General features: G+C 45.9%; 2 protein-coding genes across 17 annotated transcripts in view; both read left to right on the top strand.

Moving 5' to 3' along the window:
• Positions 1–5,834, top strand: part of CAMK2B (calcium/calmodulin dependent protein kinase II beta) — a 103,528-nt gene extending 97,694 nt beyond the window's left edge. For all 16 annotated transcript variants that reach the window (XM_075272963.1, XM_075272968.1, XM_075272961.1 and 13 more), the window contains 3 exons: positions 869–963; positions 2,013–2,247; positions 5,041–5,834. In XM_075272963.1, the coding sequence (XP_075129064.1) occupies positions 869–963; positions 2,013–2,245 (328 nt within the window). In that variant the 3' untranslated portion in view covers positions 2,246–2,247; positions 5,041–5,834. The remainder of the gene's footprint in view (positions 1–868; positions 964–2,012; positions 2,248–5,040) is intronic.
• A 7,670-nt stretch (positions 5,835–13,504) lies between these two features.
• On the top strand, positions 13,505–20,223 carry MRPS24 (mitochondrial ribosomal protein S24). The gene is made up of 4 exons (XM_075276141.1): positions 13,505–13,583; positions 16,049–16,129; positions 17,726–17,837; positions 19,828–20,223. Exons 1-4 carry the CDS (start codon positions 13,545–13,547, stop codon positions 20,109–20,111), a joined length of 516 nt encoding a protein of 171 aa, XP_075132242.1. The 5' UTR covers positions 13,505–13,544; the 3' UTR covers positions 20,112–20,223.
• The last annotated feature ends 1,037 nt before the right edge of the window (positions 20,224–21,260 follow it).

Genomic DNA, 21,260 nt, shown 5'->3' with positions numbered 1-21,260 from the left:
TTAAGCCTGGACAACCCCTTTAAAGGGATTCTACCATTAAAACTTTTTTTTTTTTGTGGATAAGACGTCGGAATAGCCTTTAGAAAGGCTATTCGTCTCTTACCTTTAGACATGGTCTCTGCCACGCCGTTCCTCAGAAATACTGGTTTTTACCGGTATGCAAATGAGTTCTCTCGCAGCGACGGGGGCGGGCCCCAGTGCTCAAACAGCAATGAGGGCGTTCCCAACGTTGCCAGAGAAGTGTCTCCAAGCGCCACCTCCTTCTTCGTCCGCCGCGTCATGTTCAATGTCTTCTTCCGGCGCAGGCTCGTAACCTAGAAGAGCAGAGCAGACTGCGGTGGAGACACTTCCCTGGCAGCGGTGGGGACACCCTCATCGCTGTTTGAGCACTGGGGCCCACCCCCATCGTTGCGGGAGAACTTATTTGCATACCGGTAAAAACCGGTATTTCTGAGGAACGGCGCGGCGGAGACCACGTCTAAAGGTAAGAGACGAATAGCCTTTCTAAAGGCTATTCTGACGTCTTATCCACAAAAAAGAAGTTTTAAGGGTAGAATCCCTTTAATGGTCTATCCTTAACGCAGACACCAATATCAGATTGGTGGGGGTTTGACATGCGGCACCACCCAGCAGACAGCTCTGTACACTGTGTAGTGGCTGTGGTGCAAAGCCATACAATACTCAGTGCATATAGGTGGGTGTCCAGATTTCGGACTAGCACCAACCTCATAGTTATGACTAAGGATAAGTTATTAATATCTGATCTTGGACAATGCCATTAAATAAATGCCTATACGTGTTTAATACAATAAGCTATTGCTTTTGGTTTGCATCCTAATAAAACCTTTTACTTAACTCTCGTTTTCAGGAAGATTTGTGACCCAGGATTGACCACATTTGAGCCAGAAGCTCTGGGTAACCTTGTGGAAGGAATAGATTTTCACCGATTTTACTTTGAGAACTGTAAGGCGTCAAATAGTACAATAATTTGATATTCTATTGTATATGGGGAGTGTTTGCGTGAATTCACTACACAATCCCTTTTGGTTATAAATAATGCATAGATGGGGATCCTCTAATTCTCTAATAAAATCTCTAATCCCCATAATTCTCTAATAAACCAGAAAACCCTTTGGATACTGATGTTGGTATCAGATTGGGATCTGGGATCAAGTGAAATCAATGAATTGTCCATGTCGGGTATAAGTAAACCGGTTCCTCCAAACAGACAGAGCCTCTTTGGGGTTACCTTCAGCTAAGTAATAGAGACTGAAATGAGGGACTGCTTTCTATTAAATGAGAATACCTCCATAGGGTAGATGCTCTTTGTAGAGACCCCCCTGCTAAATAGATGAATGCCCTAAAAGAAGGATTCCCCATATTAACCTACAATTCCTCGATCTCCTCCAGAGAACCTTTTAAGAACGTTCAGGACATTAAACCACCCATAGGTCCTTAGGAGTATCTTAACTCTGTCCATGGCCATAACTAAAAAGAAAAAACCCTTTATACTTATCTAGAGAGGAGTCTTATACCCAGTTCACATCCGCATTCAGGTGTATGTTCAGGGAGCCCACTTGGGAACCTCCCGAACGGAAACCTATCCACATAAAAAAGCGGTTACATAAGGAAACCCATCCACCCCATAGACTATAATGGGGTCCGTGCGGTTTCTGCACGAAAAATGTGGAGAGGAAAGTGGTGCTTGCAGGACTTTTGTCTCCGCATATTTCATGTGCATAGGGGAACAGAATGGCCTGGGCCTGAGTCTCATACCGGACCGAATTCTGGGGCTCCTCAATAAGGCTGGAGACGTAACCTTCAGTTTCTCTGTACAAGCGCCATAATCTGGTTCACATACAATCTATACCGCCATCACCTCCTGAGTTTATGTCAATAGGTACCCTATGATATATCCTTTATGTCACCTTCCTCAGTAATGTCGTGCTAGGCACATGGTATACATTACAAATCTTTATGTATTATGTTTTTTTTGTCTTTGCCGTATTTAGTGCTGTCTAAGAACAACAAGCCAATCCACACGACCATCTTGAATCCTCACGTTCATGTGGTAGGAGAGGACGCTGCCTGTATCGCCTATATACGCCTGACACAATACATTGATACACAGGGCCGACCTCGTACCAGTCAATCTGAAGAGACCCGTGTTTGGCATCGTCGTGATGGCAAGTGGCAGAATGTCCACTTCCACTGCTCAGGGGCCCCTGTGGCACCCCTCCAGTGACAGTAAGGATCTGCACACTATTATAATGATGTTGTATGCGTTGTATTTAGTAAAACAAAGGCGCCGGCACATCTGAGACATTGCCCATCTACAGGTTATTACTGGGTAATCTTACAATAAATAGCTCAGTGGTTGGCACGCTTCCTGCCCATAAAAGAGCAGTCATTTTATCTCTGCAGGAAAAGCGTTTGCACTTCCATCATTAATAGGCGGAGGAATAATTCATGGCCTGTGTTTGTAGACCGATATATGGAATAGAAAGACAATTTATGAAGCTGCTGTTTATTATAGTGCCGGAGTTTTGTAGTCATTTATTTCTTCCATAGTCTGGGGACATTTATGTATTTTTATTGAATCAGAAGCGATTTGGAACGTAAAGGCTTAGACATTATTCAGACTGCAGTTGATTTTATGGATTAATATTCACTCTTGTTATCTATGTGTGTAAGTAACCACATACAGTTAGGTCCATACTGTATATGCTCAGACACTGACACAAATTTAGGGTTTTTTTTTAATCTATTATAGTTATATAGTGGATATGGTCATAAAGTTCTGACTTTCAGCTTTCATTTGAGAGTATCCACATTAAAATTGGATGAAGGGTTTATGAGTTTCAGCTCCTTAAAGGGATCCTATCATTAAAACGCAATTTTTTTGTGACTAACACATAGGAATAGTTCACACAAGCTGCCTTTACCTTGTAGTGCCCAGGAAAAGAACTTCAAATTGTTGACCCGATGGTATCGCTGCCCTACCCTCCTCCATAGGATTTATCCGTCGGTCTCTGACCGCTGTTGGCGCTGTGGTTCTGCGGAGGGTTCTCTCCTTCATGTATGGTGGGAATGTGAGGAGATCAAGCCGTTTTGGTCGGCTGTGTTCTCGCTTTATGAAAAGGTTACCGGCCGCTCTCTGACTCCTTCCCCGCAGCTGGCCCTTCTCTCCCTTATCCCCGGCAAGCTCTCCAAGGTGAAGGGTGATCTTCTGCGTCACTTTCTCACGGCTGCCAGGACGGTCATTCCCCGCCATTGGCGCAGCCCTGTCCCTCCCTCCCTCCTGGAATGGCTGCAGGAGTTTCTCCTTATCCGTAGAATGGAGTTTCTTGTGGTGGAGGATACGCCCGATACTTCCAAATTTAACGCCCTCTGGCAGCCGTGGGTGGTGTTCCAGGAATCCTCGGATTTCACCTCCCTTTTTGCCTGATTTCCCTTCCTCCTTTGTTGTTTACCCTGCTCTGGGTTGTGCTCTCTGGTTGATTTTCCTCCCCCTCCCTCTGGTTCTGTTACACCTTCTGTTCGTCCCACCCCCCTTTTGTGTCCTGTACATTCACCCTGTCCTGTCCTCCCCCCTTCTTGCCCCCTGATTTGATGCCTTTTTTATTTTTCTGCCCTTGTTTTTTTGCTGGGGTTTTTCCCCGGTTCTGTACCTTGTCCCTCGGCCCTGCGTGGTCGCCTTGTTTGTTCCTAGAATGTTCTTTCCCCTCCCTGCTGTTTTGTTACATTGGATGTTTGTTTGTTTTTTAATTGCAAAAACCTTAATAAAATCTGATTACACCTAACACATAGGAATAGTCCTAAGAAAGGCTATTCCTCTCCTACCTTTAGATGTCTTCTCCGCACCGCCGTTCGGTAGAAATTCTGGTTTTCGTTGTTATGCAAATGAGTTCTCTCACAGCACTAGGGGCGGGCCCCAGCGCTCAAACAGCACTGGGGGTGTCCCCAATGCTGCGAGAGAACTCTCCTGCGCCGCCTCCATCTTCTTCAGGAACAGCCTCTTCACCCGTGTTAGTATTGTAAGTGACCATTTTCTCGTGGCCAGCGGCTTGCCCTAGGCCTAGAAGTTAGAAGCCGGCACCGGAAGAAGACGTGGTGCAGACCTTGTTCCAGAAAAAGATGGAGGCGGCGCTGGAGAGTTCTCTGGCAGCATTGGGGACGCCCCCAGTGCTGTTTGAGCGCTGGAGCCCGCCTCTAGTGCTGTGAAAGAACTTTTACATACCGAGAAAAAACGGGATTTTAGGCAAACGGCGGCGTAGAGAAGATAACGAAAGGTAGGAGATGAATAGCCTTTCTTAAGGCTATTCCGACGTGTTAGGGAGAAAAATGTGATTGAATGATAGGATCCCTTTAAAATGTCCATGAGGCTGCTTCCACGACACATTATTACTTCCATTAAAAACATCTGTTTTTATACACAAATGATTATAAGCCCAGGGCCCCACGGACTGGAAACGCCGTGATTTGCCCGCAGCGGAGATGCTGCAGGAAAAATTGTGGCGTTGTACAGTGCAGGCAGAGTGGATGGGATTCATGCGAATCTCATCCCCACTTTGCGGAAAAGATCGCAGCACAGACATGCTGCGATTTGCAAAGCCGTTGTGGCTTTGCAAATCGTAGCATGTCAATTATATCTACGGAAACGCTGGCGGCTTTACCGTAGATATAATGTTAAGAGAAAGTCCGCGGAGGAAAACTCTGTGAGCTTTCTCTTAAAAGCGCTGCGGAAGGAACCGCAATGCGTTCACACCACAGTTCTTTCCACAGCGCTTCAGTGCTGCGATTACGGCCCGTGGGGCCTTAGCCTTAAAAAAAGATGTGTGTCGGCAACTGTCGCAGAAAAATCCAAACCTGCTGGATTTTGTATTTCAGGTCTTGAGTTGCATGCAAACTTGCCAGATTAGACCTCGATGTAAGCCATATGCATCGAGCGCTAGCCTTATTTGTGTCTGTAGTGTTCTGCCACATCTTCGCAGTGTGTTTAGTTACCACCGCTAATGGCTTCCCTTGTTTTACTAACAGCCTCCAGTAATGCTCTCCTGGCTTCACCAGACAAGAGGAAGTGCCAGAGACTTTTGGCTCCGCCGCTCAGAGAGTTCCAGCGGCGAGGAAAAGCACGTGACCGCATGCTTGTGCCGTTCCCTCTCATCCCTCCTCCCCCTCAACCCCTCCAAATCCAGACTTCTTCTATTCTTGTGGCCCTCAATCCCCCCCATGTGCACACGTATCCCAGACATCCACTGCCTGGACTCATGAAGTGTTTGCAAGAGGACAAGACAAGGTCGTAGGACTAAGCCTCCTGTGTATGTTTCCTTTTTGACCTTTAAGCATTCTTACACCATTCCGAGCTGGGAAAGAGGGCAGCTGTATGACCCCCCTACTATTGTACGGGGAGTAAGTGCATCCATTGACTTGTTGCAGAGAAATATTTGACCTTCAGCCCTCTTCCCTCTGTCTTTTTTTGGCTTTATTTGGGGGGGCTGTGGAGGGGTGGAGGGACTGTCTGAAATCTTGAGGGGCTGGGGGGAGAGAACTGTGACCTTCCCGTGGAGCCGTTCCTTCCCGTGTGTTTGCGCGTCCAACGTGAAATGAGTCGTCCAAACAGAACAAAGAGAAAACAAAAAAAGTGTTCTATAAAAACATACAAAAAAGTTAAAAACAAAAAGAAAAAAATTATTATTATTATTTTTTTTAAAAGTTCATTTCCGCAAAGCAGTTCTCCCAGGGGCCCCCACTGCCACCCCTTTATGTTTGTTTTATTTTGCTTTAGGAATGCAAAAAAATGAATATATATATATTACAAGCAGAACAATATATATATAGTTAACAACCGATCCAACCCCACACACCCTGTAAATAATGGGTTTATCCATTGTCTGCAGTGGGAGAGCCAGTCCCAAAGCATGGCCGGCGCATTTTATGGAGTGTGCTTATTGTCCGTCAGTTCTCAGCGAGTGCGATTCTCCTCTGACATGTGGGGTCAGCACATTGGATCCATGATGTCACCTTTTAATACTGAGAAACATATACATATATAAAGCAGGGATTCCAAAGTATACCTTATATATATATAGTTCCTTTAAATTCGCCTGGGTTTCATTCTTTGGCCCACAAGGAGATATTTTAGTGAATTCTAGTTACTAGTTTTTTTGTAGGGTATGGCATTTTTGCAGAAGGTTTAGGTTTTATAGGATTTCCTGTGTTTGCAGGGTGGGAAAGCGTAACCCAAGGGTAATTTGGGTTAGTAGTGAATCTTCCAGAATGCATAGGTTGCCCTTAAAGTGGACCAACCACCTAATGCATGTGACCCTGCCTATTGGGGATACTACTGAGCTCGGGAGGTATAGGATGCCTCGCGTCTCGGTCGTGTCGCTACTTTAAGGGCAGGGATATGTGGAATGGAGAACCGATGATATGGCTGCTTCTAATATGTGCTAAAAAGAAGCGGCGACCAAATCTTCAGGGATTGATGGAAGCAGAGATGCAATTATCTCAAATGTGCCTGATCTAGATTGGTGGGACAGAGTCTTCTGCGGAACCCCAACAGACTAAGATGGGGTGCGTGTAGCGCTCCTACCCCTATTGCCAATTAAGTCAAGTTTACAGGGTTCAGAGCAGTGACCCCAAGGGAGAGGAGAGGCGAATCTCCGGCCTGACTTGTTTTCATTTGTTGCTGTTTAATTTTCTGCATGCCCTTTAAACAGAAATCCTATAAATACATATATATATACATAAATCTATATATATAAGAGAAACAAGAGGACAGCTTGTTCGTTTTCTGAATGCCAGTGGGGTTCTTTTGCTGCTGTCTTCCTTTAAATTTCTGTTTTCTCGTCTCTTTCTCACTCTTTTTTTCTGAGCCTTGTAAGTGTCAAAAATAAGAGGATAAAGACTAACGGAAAAAAAAAAATCTTCCTCTTGATTTGTTTCAAAATATTGCAAATTAAAAAGAAAACTGTATAATGTGTGGCTTCTTCTTTCTTTCATTGACCTATTCGATATGTTTGATATGTCTTGTGATAAAGCCGTATCGATGCCTCCCATATATGCTGTGCACCGGATGGGTGATAACGGTAAGATCCAAGGGACAACCTCTGGGACCCTCAGCCAAAAAGGGTGTCCTGTGGTCCACCATCCTCTCAATGAATGGAGCAGCGGTGGAGCAGCCATTGTACTACTATATGGTATGGCACCGACCTAGCAGGTATCACCTTTCCATTGGATAACTGGTTAATCCTGGAATATCCCTTTAAGTACAGGACTTTGCACAAGCAAGCTACATAGAAGTGTTCACTAGCCAGTGGCTCAGATCCCATATGTGGCTCTCATACCCCTCTTTGGTCCCATGATGAATCTACGGTGCCAGTAATGTCAAAACAATACCTGGGGCAACACGGTGGCTCAGTGGTTAGCACTGCAGCGCTGGAGTCCTGGGTTTGAAACCCACCAGGAACAACATCTGCAGGGAGTTTGTATGTTCTCCCCGTGTTTGTGTGGATTTCCTCCCATTCTATAAAGACATACTGATAGGGAAAAAAATGTATATTGTGATCCCTATATGGGGCTCACTATCTACATTAGGAAAAAAAGTTTCAGCGAGAAAGCTAATGATTTACTATAAAGAGGACCCCTTTATGGTCGGATAAGCCCAATGACAATACATCATATGATCGGCGCTGTCACCCTGAGCATTTTGATCTTTTGTGTATCCAAATCCATTAAGCCATTCCAAAGATATGTCTTTTTAGTGTTAATGCAGGTGGGCGGTAATACTGTGGTTTCTCTGGGGTGGGGTCTCTGTGTGCTTAAAGAGGACCATTCACCATTTGGGGCAAATTCGGTTTTATACACCACTAGAAAGCTGACAGTGCGCGGAATTCAGTGCACTTTTGGCTTTCCCTTTCTGTGCCCCCGGTGAAGAGCTATCAGTGCCGATACCGTAGCTCTTCACTGTCAGAAGGGCGTTTCTGACAGTCTGTGAGGAACGCCCTTCTTCACAGTAGCGTCTATTGCGCTGTACTGTGACAGCGGTGAGGAACGACAATAGACGAGTACTGGGGGGCGTTCCTCACCACGTTTCTCACAGCACAGTATCATCGCTGGGTGGTAAGCAATGCCCCCCTCTCACAGTACAGAGCAATAGACGCTACTGCGAGGAAGGGCGTTCCTGACTGACTGTCAGAAACACCCTTCTGACAGTGAAGAGCTACGGTACCGGCACCGATAGCTCTTCACCAGGGGCACAGAAAGGGAAAGCCAATTACCCCTAAGGGTAAGATGCGTAAAGGGGTTCTCTGCTCTGTACAACCCATGTTTGTTTGAAGGGTTCTTGGGCAATGAGTTGATCATAAAGTGTCCCCTTACTGTGTGATTAATTGTAATCTTTGGAGAAATCTATCAGTAAAGGCCTATTGTCAGCAATGAGCGCTGGTTCCTGACCATTGTTTTGTCTAATAACGCTGACAGTCATCCAATACACAAGCATTTCCTCCTTCATTGGAAGATTTTAGCAGAACAAAAAATCATTGTCTATCAGCAGCCCATCAGCCCCACTACAGGGGAAACTAAGCTTTACATGGTGCCCATTAAAATCCACAGTTTGTCTGTAACGCAGGACAGATCCTCCAGAGCGAGCAGCGCTCTCCAAGAATGGTGATGATACTATAGATTCAGAATGATTTATAAGGTATAGAAAATGTGTTATCTGAACAAGCTGTTTAAGGCTAAGGCCTAATGTAGTGAGCTGCAGCAAAACGTTGCAAAAAACAGACCGCAGTGGAAATGCACCACAGCTTTTTCCGCAGCGTTTTCCTCCTCAACCTTTCCGCTTCTATTAGACAAGGTAAGTCAAATGAATCTCCCCAGACAACCCATGTAAGATTTGGTGGAAATGAACTATTATCAGAGGAAATGTAGTCTGGGCAAGCTGGTAGTCTACTCACAGAGTCTTCTGGAAAGGCTTTAGGCCGGGTTCAGACGGAGTTTTTTGGTCCGGAATTTGACGTGGAGGCCGCCTCAGATTCCGGACCATAAAACCGGTAGCCACAACTGGATGTCGGTGCAGTGCAAATAAATGGGCCTAGTCAGGAGGGAGTGTCTTCAGGTGGACGTCCACGGCTGAACTGGCTGCGGAATCCGCCTGAAGAAAGGGCATGTCGATTCTTTTTCCTGCAAGCGGGAGCAAACAGCTCGCGGGAAAAAGAAATTACCGGCACCGATTTATTTAAATGGGAGACGTTTTTCTGGTCAGGATTTTGACGCGGATTCCGAAATCCTGACCAAAAAAACTCCGTCTGAACTCAGCCTTACTGTATTGAAATCAGGCAACTCTACAGAAAAGCCCAGCACATTAATATAAAGCAAATATCAGTAGTCTCTATGGGCAGAGTCACGGACTTCCGTATGCTTACACTATCACACTCCTACATGCAATCGCAATTTCATTTATTTGGGGGGCCATTTAGGGTAGTATGAGTATTAGACTTGTTATTCACTAACTTTTCAACTAATTGGATATAGGGAAGAGGTATCCAATATACGCACAGATTTTTCATACCTGGTTTGCATTGCAATGAAATAAATCGATACAACAGATTGGCAATCACAAAATAAAACAATACGTCCTATATTGACTGGTTCTTATATGTTAAGAAGGTAGATAATATATTGGTGAAGCCCCACGTATGAAACAAGATGTATAACATGTCATGTTGATTTCAATGGAAGCTCAGCTGCACTACGGGTGCCATCCACTATACAGGGACCAGAGCAGAGGGGGCATGAAGAGGGTACAGTCACACCGGGACCCAAGAAACATAGGTGGCCCATAAGCACTGGCATCAGTATTGAGATTGTAACTTTTATGTGGCCCACGGAGACCCACAGGTTCCCCCTAACTACACTAAGGGGGATTAAACTCCTTAGCACCTGTAACCATCACTATCAAGACTGTATAACACTAGGGGAAACATGGTGGCTCAGTGGTTAGCACTGCAGCCTTGCAGCGCTGGAGTCCTGGGTTTGAATCCCACCAGGAACAACATCTCCAAGGAGTTTGTATGTTCTCCACGTGTTTGCATGGATTTCCTCCCACACTTCAAAGGCATACTGATAGGGAAAAATGTACATTGTGATCCCTATATGGGATTCATAATCTACATAAAAAAAACAAGAAAAAAAGAATGTATATAATACTAGTTTCACACCCATGTTCTGTTTTACGAGTCCAACAGAGGAACTGATCCTAAGGGACCTCATTGACTATAATGGGATCCATCGGGTGTCTATTTTTCAGCAGACATTATCAGATGAAAAAGTCGATATTGCAGGACTTCTTTCTCCAGTATTTCCGTCACACTCTGCGCCAAAGACCCCAATACAGAAGTGAACGTAGACTAATACTAGATTTTTAGGGAACTGATGAAGTTTGAGAATATTTTCCAAACAAGCTGCATGCAAAAAAATACCAACTACAGACGCTGGGATGTGAAGAAGATGTCACTTTCATCCGCAATTCCATCATTTCCTACATTGACATGTAAGGGTGTGTTTATAGGTCTGAATTTTAGGAAAATTGTGCCTCAAAATCAGCTTAAAATTAAAAAAAAAAAAAAAATCTTCCTCCCATTCCATTCAATCCTTGAACATGCCATGAGATCATATCATATATTACAAAGCCGCTGCTTATATTGTCTATATGAGTCAATGGTGATTCGCCGTCCCTGTGATGTCACTTCCAGCTGTCACATATACACACTAGAATCATTGGTGGATACGCTGTTGTAGTGTAGCCATGCTATGTGATCACTGGAGGTGACGCCTGGGCAAAATATTGGGTTGGAGACCCCTTCTCTACTCAAATTGATGGCGTCTGCACATTTTTGAAGCAAAGGAAACAAATATTATACACACATGTACCTCCGATAACTTTTCTTCCTTTCATGGGGATGTTGATGCAGTTTTAAGACACATCCTGACGTAGCTGATATATTTATTTTCTGCTGCATATTCACACAAAAAAAAACCAAAAAAAAAAACAACCGTGACAATTCTGCAACATCTGAACATAACCTTATTTATTATTTCACAGTAAAATGGCCCAGATTTACTTATCTGGACTAGAGGCACAAGATTTGTCCCAATGCTCGATGGTACATCCAAAGCCGGAAGCCTCATGTGGCAAATTCCCTCCCCACAGTGTGGGAAATACGCTCTGTGAACATCCTACGATTTCCAAAACCGTTGCGGGTTCATACCTACGGAAACTCCAGCAGTTTCCCTACATTTATAATCGAGGCAGTGAAAAGCGCTGTGGGATAAACTGCGATGCGTTGGTATGATTGAGGCTTTAGGTTATGGCCCCACAAAAAAAGCGCTGCGGGACACTATGTGGAGCCTTAGGGTAAGTTCACACAGAGTTTTTTGGTCAGGGTTTTGGCATTGGAAAACGCGTGAGCTTCCTGAGGCGTTTTTTGCCATTTGAAGCTTTTTTAAGGCGTTTTTCAAGGAGTTTCCTGATTCGTTTTCTCTTGGGATGTGGTCATGAATTATATTTTAAAAAACCGCCTGGCGTTTCCTGAGGTTTTTGCCAAAAAACGCTTCAGGTTCCACTTCAAAAAAACATGAGCAGAAAAAAACAGCTCACATTGACTTGCATTGAAGCCGTGAGCCGGAAAACGCTCAGGCTTCAAAAAAGAATAAACATCTCTCTTCTTTTTTTTCCGCTAGCGGAAAAAAAACAAAACAATAGCAGACAAGACTCAGAAGCGTTTTGTATACTTTGAGTGGTGAGGCGTTTTTTGGTTCAGGGTTTGGAGGCGGATTTCTGCCGAAACCTGATAAAAAAACTCAGTGTGGACTTAGGGTCCATTCACACGGAGTAACGTGCCGCGTGATCTGGCACGTATACGGCGTGTGAATGGACCCTTAGGCTGAGTTCACGCATGGTTTTTGGTCAAGATTTTGAAACCGTATCCACCTCAAAATCCTGACCAAAAAGATGGCTCCCATTGAAATCAATGGGAGCCGGTCAGTTCTTTTTTCCGGGAGTGGTTTGTTCCGGCTCCCGGAAAAAAGTACGGACATGTTCATTCTTCAGGTGGAGTCGCCTGAACACACTCCCTCCTACCGACTAGGCCCATTCATTTGGGCCTAATAAGGAGCGGATTAGTGTGAACCCAGCCTTAGTTTAAGGCCTCAATCACCCTGTGGAAATTGCCACTAAATCCTCCCCAAAATCAGTGACAAATTCCACCTTGATTCTGCCTCTCATTATTTTCAATGGGAGGCAAACATCATAGCAGAACGCTGAAAAAATAAGCTTCCTGTATGATTTTACAGTTGGCCGCGATGGGATGCCGGTGTAGTTCACCGTCATACCGTCGCAGCATTGTGCAAACGAAAAGGCATAATTGAGAGGGAGCTTCGCTCCACAGACGATTCTGCTGCAGAATCCGCGGCATGAAGAGTCATCTCCTAGCTAGCTAGTAGCAGAAAAAGAAGCGAGCCGCTCCTGTTGAAGTCAATGGGAGCCGGTTTTGGAAGCGGATTTTGAGGCGGATTCTGCAACCAAAAAACTTTGTGTGAACTAGCCCTTACTGCAGATTCTGTGGCTGCTTCAGACATGGTGTCCGGGGCTCGACACTCCCCACTGATTAAACCCATTCACTGGATGTCCATTGCACATTTATCTTCAACTTGAGCGTGAGTGGGGCCTCAGGATGACAGCAATGGACGTTAATCCCATCAGAGCCCCCTCCCATTGACTATAACATAAGAACTTGATGGACACTTACATCATTTTTTACTTGTTCTTCTGTCAGAAAAGTTTAAAAATGTGACAAAAAAACTTAAGGCATGTTTTTTACACGGAGGTGAATGCAGATGGACACCCAAAGCAGGGGGCTCTGGATACATCTGTCTTTTAAAATCTGGATAGTGTGAACCCAAGCCTAACAAGAATAACAGAGGCGCACTGCTGAAATAGCAGATACATATGGAGCCTGACAGATCTCAGTGACTACAATGGGATCCGTCGGGTGCTTGTTGTTTTAAAACGGAAAGTGGCGAATGAAAAATCTGCGTGGACTTTTTATCCGATGACTTCGGGCGGACATTGTGACGCAGTCTGTGGTGTTGCCTTGGTTACATGTCAGTAACTGTCTAGAGTTTTGTGTCCTCAATTGGATGCGTTTTGTCTTTAGTTGGTAAAAAATGGCAACTATATTTTTTTTTTCAGAAACCGCATAGTTTTAAACCAAAAATTGTGACTGAATTTTTCATTTTAACAACCTGACAGCATTATATGCGGTCCTCTATATAGATATATGTTAGAAAACACTATAGCTATGACTAGAACAGCCACTGCATGTCTTTCGGTGCAATGTTTCTGTCACTACCTCACCCTGCATCATTATTCCGAACACCAGACGCGCTACACGAATCCGGCCTCCAGATGTCGCTGTTGTCAGTCAATGACAAGGTCGAGGGTTTCCTCCCTACGGATACCGCTGTGGTCCATTCCGAAGATGGCGGCGCCCATGTGTAGTGCAGCGAGCCGGCTGCAGGTAACAGGGACGTTGAGGTTACTAAGGGGAGGGGGGAGCGCCAGGTTTTGGTTTCAGATTATTTTGGGAAGCGGGTAAAGCTTTGGGTCCTGTAGGTATTATTAAGCAGACGTATTTGTTTGTAGATTGGTCCCTGTATGTGCTGCACATGTATTGCTTGTGTTATGGAATCATAGATGCCAACATAGTGCCTGCCCCACAATCTGCAGTAACAAGAGGGCGAATACCACATAGACAACAGCACCAACATCCTTCCCTATAGAGGACAGCCTGCCCTATAAAGTGCCAGCAGAGCTCCTCCCCCATTGACAGCATTACCAGCAGAGCTCCTCTCACATTGACAGCATTACCAGCAGAGCTCCTCTCACATTGACAGCATTACCCATACCTCCCAACTTTTGAAGAACTGAAAGAGGGATAAAATGTGCGGCGCGAATTTAGCCCCGCCCACTTTTGTGTTGACTCCGCCCACTTGTTAATTTTTCATGTGCCCGCACACAGTATAATCCTCCTACAGACATAAATTATATGTCCCCCCTCTATCTCTCCCCCAGTTTCATATACACCCTTCATCTGCCCCCAGATTCATGTCCCTCCATCTCTGCCCCCAGATTCATGTCCACTCCATCTCTGCCCCCAGTTTCATGTCCACTCCATCTCTGCCCCCAGATTCATATCCACTCCATCTCTGCCCCCAGATTCCTGTCCCTCATCTCTGCCCCCAGATTCCTGTCCCACATCTCTGCCCCCAGATTCCTGTCCCTCCATCTCTGTCCCCAGTGTCATGTCCCCCCATCTCTGCCCCCAGATTCATATCCACTCCATCTCTGCCCCCAGATTCATATCCACTCCATCTCTGCCCCCAGATTCATGTCCACTCCATCTCTGCCCCCAGATTCATGTCCACTCCATCTCTGCCCCCAGATTCATGTCCACTCCATCTCTGCCCCCAGATTCATGTCCACTCCATCTCTGCCCCCAGATTCATGTCCACTCCATCTCTGCCCCCAGATTCATGTCCACTCCATCTCTGCCCCCAGATTCATGTCCACTCCATCTCTGCCCCCAGATTCATGTCCCACATCTCTGCCCCCAGATTCCTGTCCCACATCTCTGCCCCCAGATTCCTGTCCCTCCATCTCTGTCCCCAGTGTCATGTCCCCCCATCTCTGCCCCCAGATTCATGTCCCCCATCCCTGCCCCCAGATTCATGTCCTCTCCATCTCTGCCCCCAGATTCCTGTCCCTCCATCTCTGTCCCCAGTGTCATGCCGTCCTCTCCTTCATCTGCCCCCAGATTCATGTTCCACCTCCACATTAAACTTACCTTCTCCTCCGCTCCCTCGCCGCTCTCTGCCCGCCTCTCTCGCTGACACATGCGGCTGAAGGAAGGAGCGTCTACAAGCCAGGAGCCAGCGGCAGCAGCGAAGCGAGGAGCTGACACAGGTCAGCTCCTCGCTTCAGCCGCATGTGTCAGGGAGAGAGGCGGGCAGCGGCGAAGCGAGGAGCTGACCTGTGTCAGCTCCTTGCTTCAGCCGCATATGTGTTCAACTCAGATCTGCGTCCTCTGGACGCAGATCTGAGTTGAAATCGGGACATACCTCCCTCCAACCGGGACTGCGGGACATGTCACCCAAATCGTGACTGTCCCGCGGAAATCGGGACGGTTGGGAGGTATGGCATTACCAGCAGAGCTCCTCCCCTATGGACAGCATTACCAGCAGAGCTCCTCCCCATTGACAGCATTACCAGCAGAGCTCCTCCCCATTGACAGCATTACCAGCAGAGCTCCTCCCCATTGACAGCATTACCAGCAGAGCTCCTCCCCTATGGACAGCATTACCAGCAGAGCTCCTCCCCTATCAGCAGCATTACCAGCAGAGCTCCTCCCCATTGACAGCATTACCAGCAGGGCTCCTCCCCTATCGGCAGCATTACCAGCAGAGCTCCTCCCCATGCCCAACAGTACCCCCATCCCATAGAGGACAGTGCCAGCAAAACACCTCCCCATTTAAAACAGTGCCAGAAGAGCACCTTCCTCATAGGCAGCAGTGCCCCATAGAGGACACTGGCAGCAGTGTGTCTCCCCCATAGACAATAGAACTCACCAGCCCCATAGAGAACAGTGCCAGTAGATTACATTCTAGCAGAATCTCTGTCTAATAAGCTACAACAATGCCCACCTGCCCCAGAAACAACAGTACCAACAAAGCACCTGCCCCAAGTACAAAATTGCCCTGCATACACAACCATAAAATAAAAGGGATATCTGGGACATTCATGGCATAGTCACGGTGTATGGCATAAATTAAATATAGAACCGTTCATGGCTCTGGGACCCGCACCTTTCTCCAAGCAGTCTGAGCTCAGTGTCTACCAGCGACAACCAGTCAGCGATGTCACCAAGTTGTCTTCACATAGATCAGGAAACAGTGAGGCTAACTATTCTTCCTGCTTTACCTCTAGGTTTTGCTCAGAGGACTGGAAGGCGCTTTGCCCCGGCATTCTCCGGCCCGCTGTATTCAGACAAGCTCAGTTTGTTTAAAGGTAACCACAGAAATGTTACTATGTGTATTCCTGTAGATTCTAATCACATTGTAATGGTATGTAAAGAATAAAATACATTAGGACTAGAGATGAGCGAACACTATTCGAAACGGCCGTTTCGAATAGCACGCACCCATAGGAATGAATGCCCGCTTCCATTCATTCCTATGGGTGCGTGCTATTCGAAATGGCCGTTTCGATTAGTGTTTGCTCATCTGTAATTAGGACGAATTCAACAATCCCGCTACATCAGAAAACTGGTGTAAAGGATTGATATTATTAAAGGATTTCTATTAGAGCTGAGCGAATAGTATTTGAAACTCTAGTTTCGAATACCTCGCTCCCATAGGAATGAATGGAAGCGGCGGAACATCAAGGGGTTAAGCTTCTATGCCGCTGGCCTTGCCTGCGCGCTCCTGATGCAGCTAGGCATCGGACATACAGTTCTTTAATAAGATGGTGAGACAAGTCTCCCAGCCTTCATATATCTCCCAAGTATAAATTTCAGCTCTGCTCATTCTGAACGTAAAACTCGTTCAGAATGAGCGCATAAAAAGCAGCTCCCATTCATTTCTATGGGTGCCGGCATTCATGCGTTACCCATTGAAATGAATGGGAGGCTTTTTTTTTTACCTATTGTTTTCAATGTGATACGCGCGTATCTGTGTAAAGCCTCCCTAAGACAAAGAGTTCAGAAATGTAAGCAGCTCAGAGCACTTACTTCCCCCCTCCTCTATCTGAGAGCAGGAAGCTAGGATGTGTGGTGCAGACACAGGCTCGCTCCCGTGCACTTAGTCCCTCCCCCCTGAGAGCAGGCAGCTAGGTCACAGGGATTGTCCCCTGTGCTGCCTGAAGACTCCAGCGACGCCTCCATCTTCTTCAGCCGTGCCTCTCCGCCGCATCCTCCGTGTTGTCATGCCAGGCCGAGCCTGTGTTCGGGATGGAAATACTGCGCATACTCTTCCATCGGGCTTTGGGCAGAGCCAACTGCGCATGTCTGTTCGGCCATTTTTACTGTGGCCACTTACATGAGTGTACTGTTCCAGTAAGCAGCCACAGTAAAAAGGACGAACAGACGTGTGCAGCTGCCCATGGCCGCTGGTACCCTTTAAAACTGGGTACCCCAGAATTGTACGAATGAAAATTCCAACTCATTCAGCAAAAAACTATCCCTTGTACGAGTATGGTAATAGAATAATGTAACAAGTTATGGCTTTTAGAACACAATGGTGGAAAAAAATAAAATAATAGTTCTGCCTTTATGGGGTTAAAAGTGAATCTCCTATGAGGACAGTCACTGTCTGTGTGTCCATCACTTGTTGTCTGGGGCCCTGTGTGAAGCAGAACATGAAGAGATCAGCGTCATGCAATGGTAAGACTCACTCCGCTGATCTTGTATGAACACTTGTCACCACAACCACTGCTCTGGACACAGGCGGTGGACATTGTGATTAGGAATCAACCAGCAGGGGGCGTCGTGACAGCAGTACTTACATACAAGGACATTTTCTAAGCATTATAACATAATTGTTCTGTGTGATGTAATGGAGAAATGTAATATCTGTTTGTGAATCAATCCCATGTTTTTATTTCTAGAACCGTGCGGCTCGTGTCCGTGTGGGTAAAGGAGACAAGCCAGTGACGTACGAAGAGGCGCATCCTCCTCATTACATCGCCCATAGGAAAGGCTGGCTTTCTCAACACACAAGTAAGACCTCTGGAACTCCACCATATACTGCTCATAAGCCTAATATGTGGGACTGCACGCTTGTTTTCAGCCATGGGGGTATATTACAGAGGAAGATTCTTACAGGATCATAATGACAGAATGGAGTCCTGGTCCCCACCTGTAATCCCTACTATAGTCACAGCCGGAGGACGGGTCTGCTTATAGCTAGTCAGCTAGTGGGCAACTCCTTCACTTATTACTTGCACTAGTTTGATGAATCTCACAGTCATGTCACTATGTAAGGACTATGTAAGGACTGGGGACACATCCATCCTAGAGGTCGTCGGATTTATCAAAATATTCTTTGAAAACTGAGGCTTCCTGCTGCTGTTTGTGCTGCAGTCAATTATGTCATCCATAGGTGTATCACAGCGCCACCTGGTGGCCATATTGTCACACTGCGCAATATTTGTAAGAGGAAAACGTGATATACACCGAGTAGTTTTATTTTTCCCAAGGATGTTATGTCAAAAACCCCAAACCTCTGACTCCTCTTTTTTTTCTCTTCTTCTTTCCGTCAGCTCTGACTCCCTAACAATGGGTTGACTGTTTTTAATAACTAGAGGTCTTATATGGGAAGAATATGCAATTCTGACTTCCATGATGTAATTAGGATGCCAGTGCCTCAAGAATGCACACCAATAGAGGGCGCTGACTGAGAATGTGCAAGTCTATCTTCCATGATGTAATTAGGAAGACAGAGTCTCAGTGAAGTAAACCAATAGAGGGCGCTCCCTTTAGGTCTTATAGTCATAGAACGTGATGAATGAGTACCTCCATTGCTGAGATGTTACTGTATCTGTCAATATGCAAATGAGCTATGGGCTAAGGGTAAGGAGGTAACGCTCTCATTCCTCCAAATAGCGACATCTAAGCCATGGAGGAAGCGATTCACAATGATTTGATTGGGGTGATCCTAAGCTATCCATGTGCGGGGCTTGGGCGATGTGCTTGCTTCTGGTGACAGTTTCTGAATGTCATATTACCAGCACAGAGGGTCACTAAATGATGTAGAAGTGTTAGCCCACCTTGTAGGATAGCATTCCTTCTTCAGGTTAGGCCAGCCAGGCTTGGGGCTTTTGGGCATACCTGTTTTAGTTTGTCAGCCATCTTCACTTCTTCTCTTTTTCTAATGTACACTACATATTCCATGATGTCTGTGTCAGAGTCTCATCATACTGTGCCTGTCCTGCTCTCTGGTCAGTGTGAAGACATTTCTCCAATGTTCAACTCTTTGCAATTTTCTGTCAGGAGTCCCTAGGGCTCAGTGGTTAGCAGTGCTGGGGTCCTGGGTTTGAATCCTTCCAAGGACAACATCTGCAAGGAGTTTGTATGTTCTCTCTGTGTTTGTGTGGGTTTCCTCCCACACGGCATAGACATACTGATAGGGAATGTAGATTATGAGCCCTATATGGGACAGTGATTGTCAGTGTCTGTAAAGCGCTGCGGAATATGATGGCGCTATACAAGCAAGCAAAATAATGTCAGAATTGGGCTGTGACATAATACAGGACGCAATGGTTTGGTCTAGTAACTCGGCAGCCCTGGTGTTTAGCAGTGGCCGTTGCAGAAAGCTTTGCAGAATGCGACCATGTACTATAAGGTTCTATGGTAGCAGGATAATGTGCTATATATTACATGCCTTGGCTGCGGCCGAGCCTCTCCAGCAGTGACAAGGAGTATCTGTGCAAGACATTGTGTGATCTGTCAGTATAGTGGGAAGTAACCTCATCCACTAATGGGTCACACAATGCTCCTTTGTACATTATGAAACATCCATTGATGTCTATTATACGGTAGTAGACAGTGATGTTACAGGGCAGGGGTTTACCTAAACTTTACTGAACTTGTAATACCCTGCACATAACACTACATTGTGAGATGTGAAGCATAGATGTCAGTAAGCAATGCTGCTTTGGCTTTATTGCTGGTTCTTATACGCTCATGTTGCTCCTTTTACTCCTTCCAGGTAACCTTGATGGTGAAGATGGCGCCGCGGAGCGCACCATAGAAGATGTCTATATTCGCAGATTTATGTATGGCACATTCCATGGCTGCCTGGCCAATGAAATTGTCATCAAGCGGCGTGCCAACCTCATAGTGATATGCGCCATACTAATCCGCAAGTTGCCCCCTCAGAAGTTCTACTTTCTGACTGGCTACACTGAAGAATTACTGTCCTACCTGTACAAATGTCCTGTGAAGCTGGAGCTGCAGACGGTGGAAGAGAAGGTCATCTATAAGTACCTGTAAGGTCCTACCGATGCCAGCGCCTACGGGTTATGGAAATGGACTGCTCTGTATGGTGTGCGTGGTCTCCCTGAGGTTTTGTATCATAGTAAAATAAAGTTGTATATAAATGAAACATCCAATATAGTTCAGTATTTATGTTTGAAAAGGCGAGACATATAACCGCCATGATCAGATCCTGAAGGGAACCTGTGACATGAGGAATGCCGGTCAATGTGTAGGCCGCATGTTATAGAGTAGGCTGATAACCTGACATTTATACACGTCTTTCTAATAAAGACACATTGGTATGATTAAGTAGCTGTTGTCAGTTCAGTTTCAGGCCAGGGCCTCATTGCTGGAAGTCCTGTGTTCCCACCTGACCACAGAAACCACACAGTGGCCACTGGTAAGGAACCACCGATTTATGTGAGTAAAGTCCCTGATCCCTCTCTAGCAACCACCGATTAGTCTCAGCAATCTTTTTTTTTTTTTTGGGGGGGGGTGCTCTCGCCTTCCCTCTCTGTGCAGTATGTTCCCCTCCCAGTGATGGGCTTATCGGTGCACCAGTAATACACACAATGTCAGTACATAGTTAGTGCAGACCTCAGTAACATACAGCATGTTCAATCAATTCCATACATCTGAATAGGTGTCTGTGGATTTCTGCAAGCAGCAGCAGCCGCCGCCATGTCTTCCAGCATTATCTTTACACACAACTTCAGAACCAAGGCTGAGAATGGCTAATGGTCGTTGTGTCCGTATCTTCCCCACGTATCACATTTACTGGTTCTAAAATCCAAAGTGGCAACTTTTGTAGGGAAACCTTTACTAAAGCTTTTGGTAAAGAAAGGTCTCCCCTTCTCTGTTCTGACATTGTCTGAGACTCTGTGCATGAGCCTGCCACTAAGAGTATACATGTTAGAGAAGACCTTTCATGTCCTCAGAGATGGGTGGTATTATCTACTACTAGAAAGCTGACTGAATTTAGTGCACCGTCAGCTTTGCCGGTATGAGCCCTGGTGCTCGAGATCTCTGTGCCTTAGTATCAGCAATGCCATCCCTCCACTGTCAGAAGGGAGAGCCCTACATCTAGCAATGCCTTTCTGACAGTGGAGTTTCTTCTGGTATGGCCGAGACGAAGGAACATATAGTTCCGAAACGCGTCGCCGT

Source organism: Leptodactylus fuscus, chromosome 5, assembly GCF_031893055.1.
Source record: "Leptodactylus fuscus isolate aLepFus1 chromosome 5, aLepFus1.hap2, whole genome shotgun sequence".
NCBI lineage: Eukaryota > Metazoa > Chordata > Amphibia > Anura > Leptodactylidae > Leptodactylus > Leptodactylus fuscus.
The sequence above is the reverse complement of the archived record's forward strand: the minus strand, read 5'-3'. Positions and strand labels throughout refer to the sequence as shown.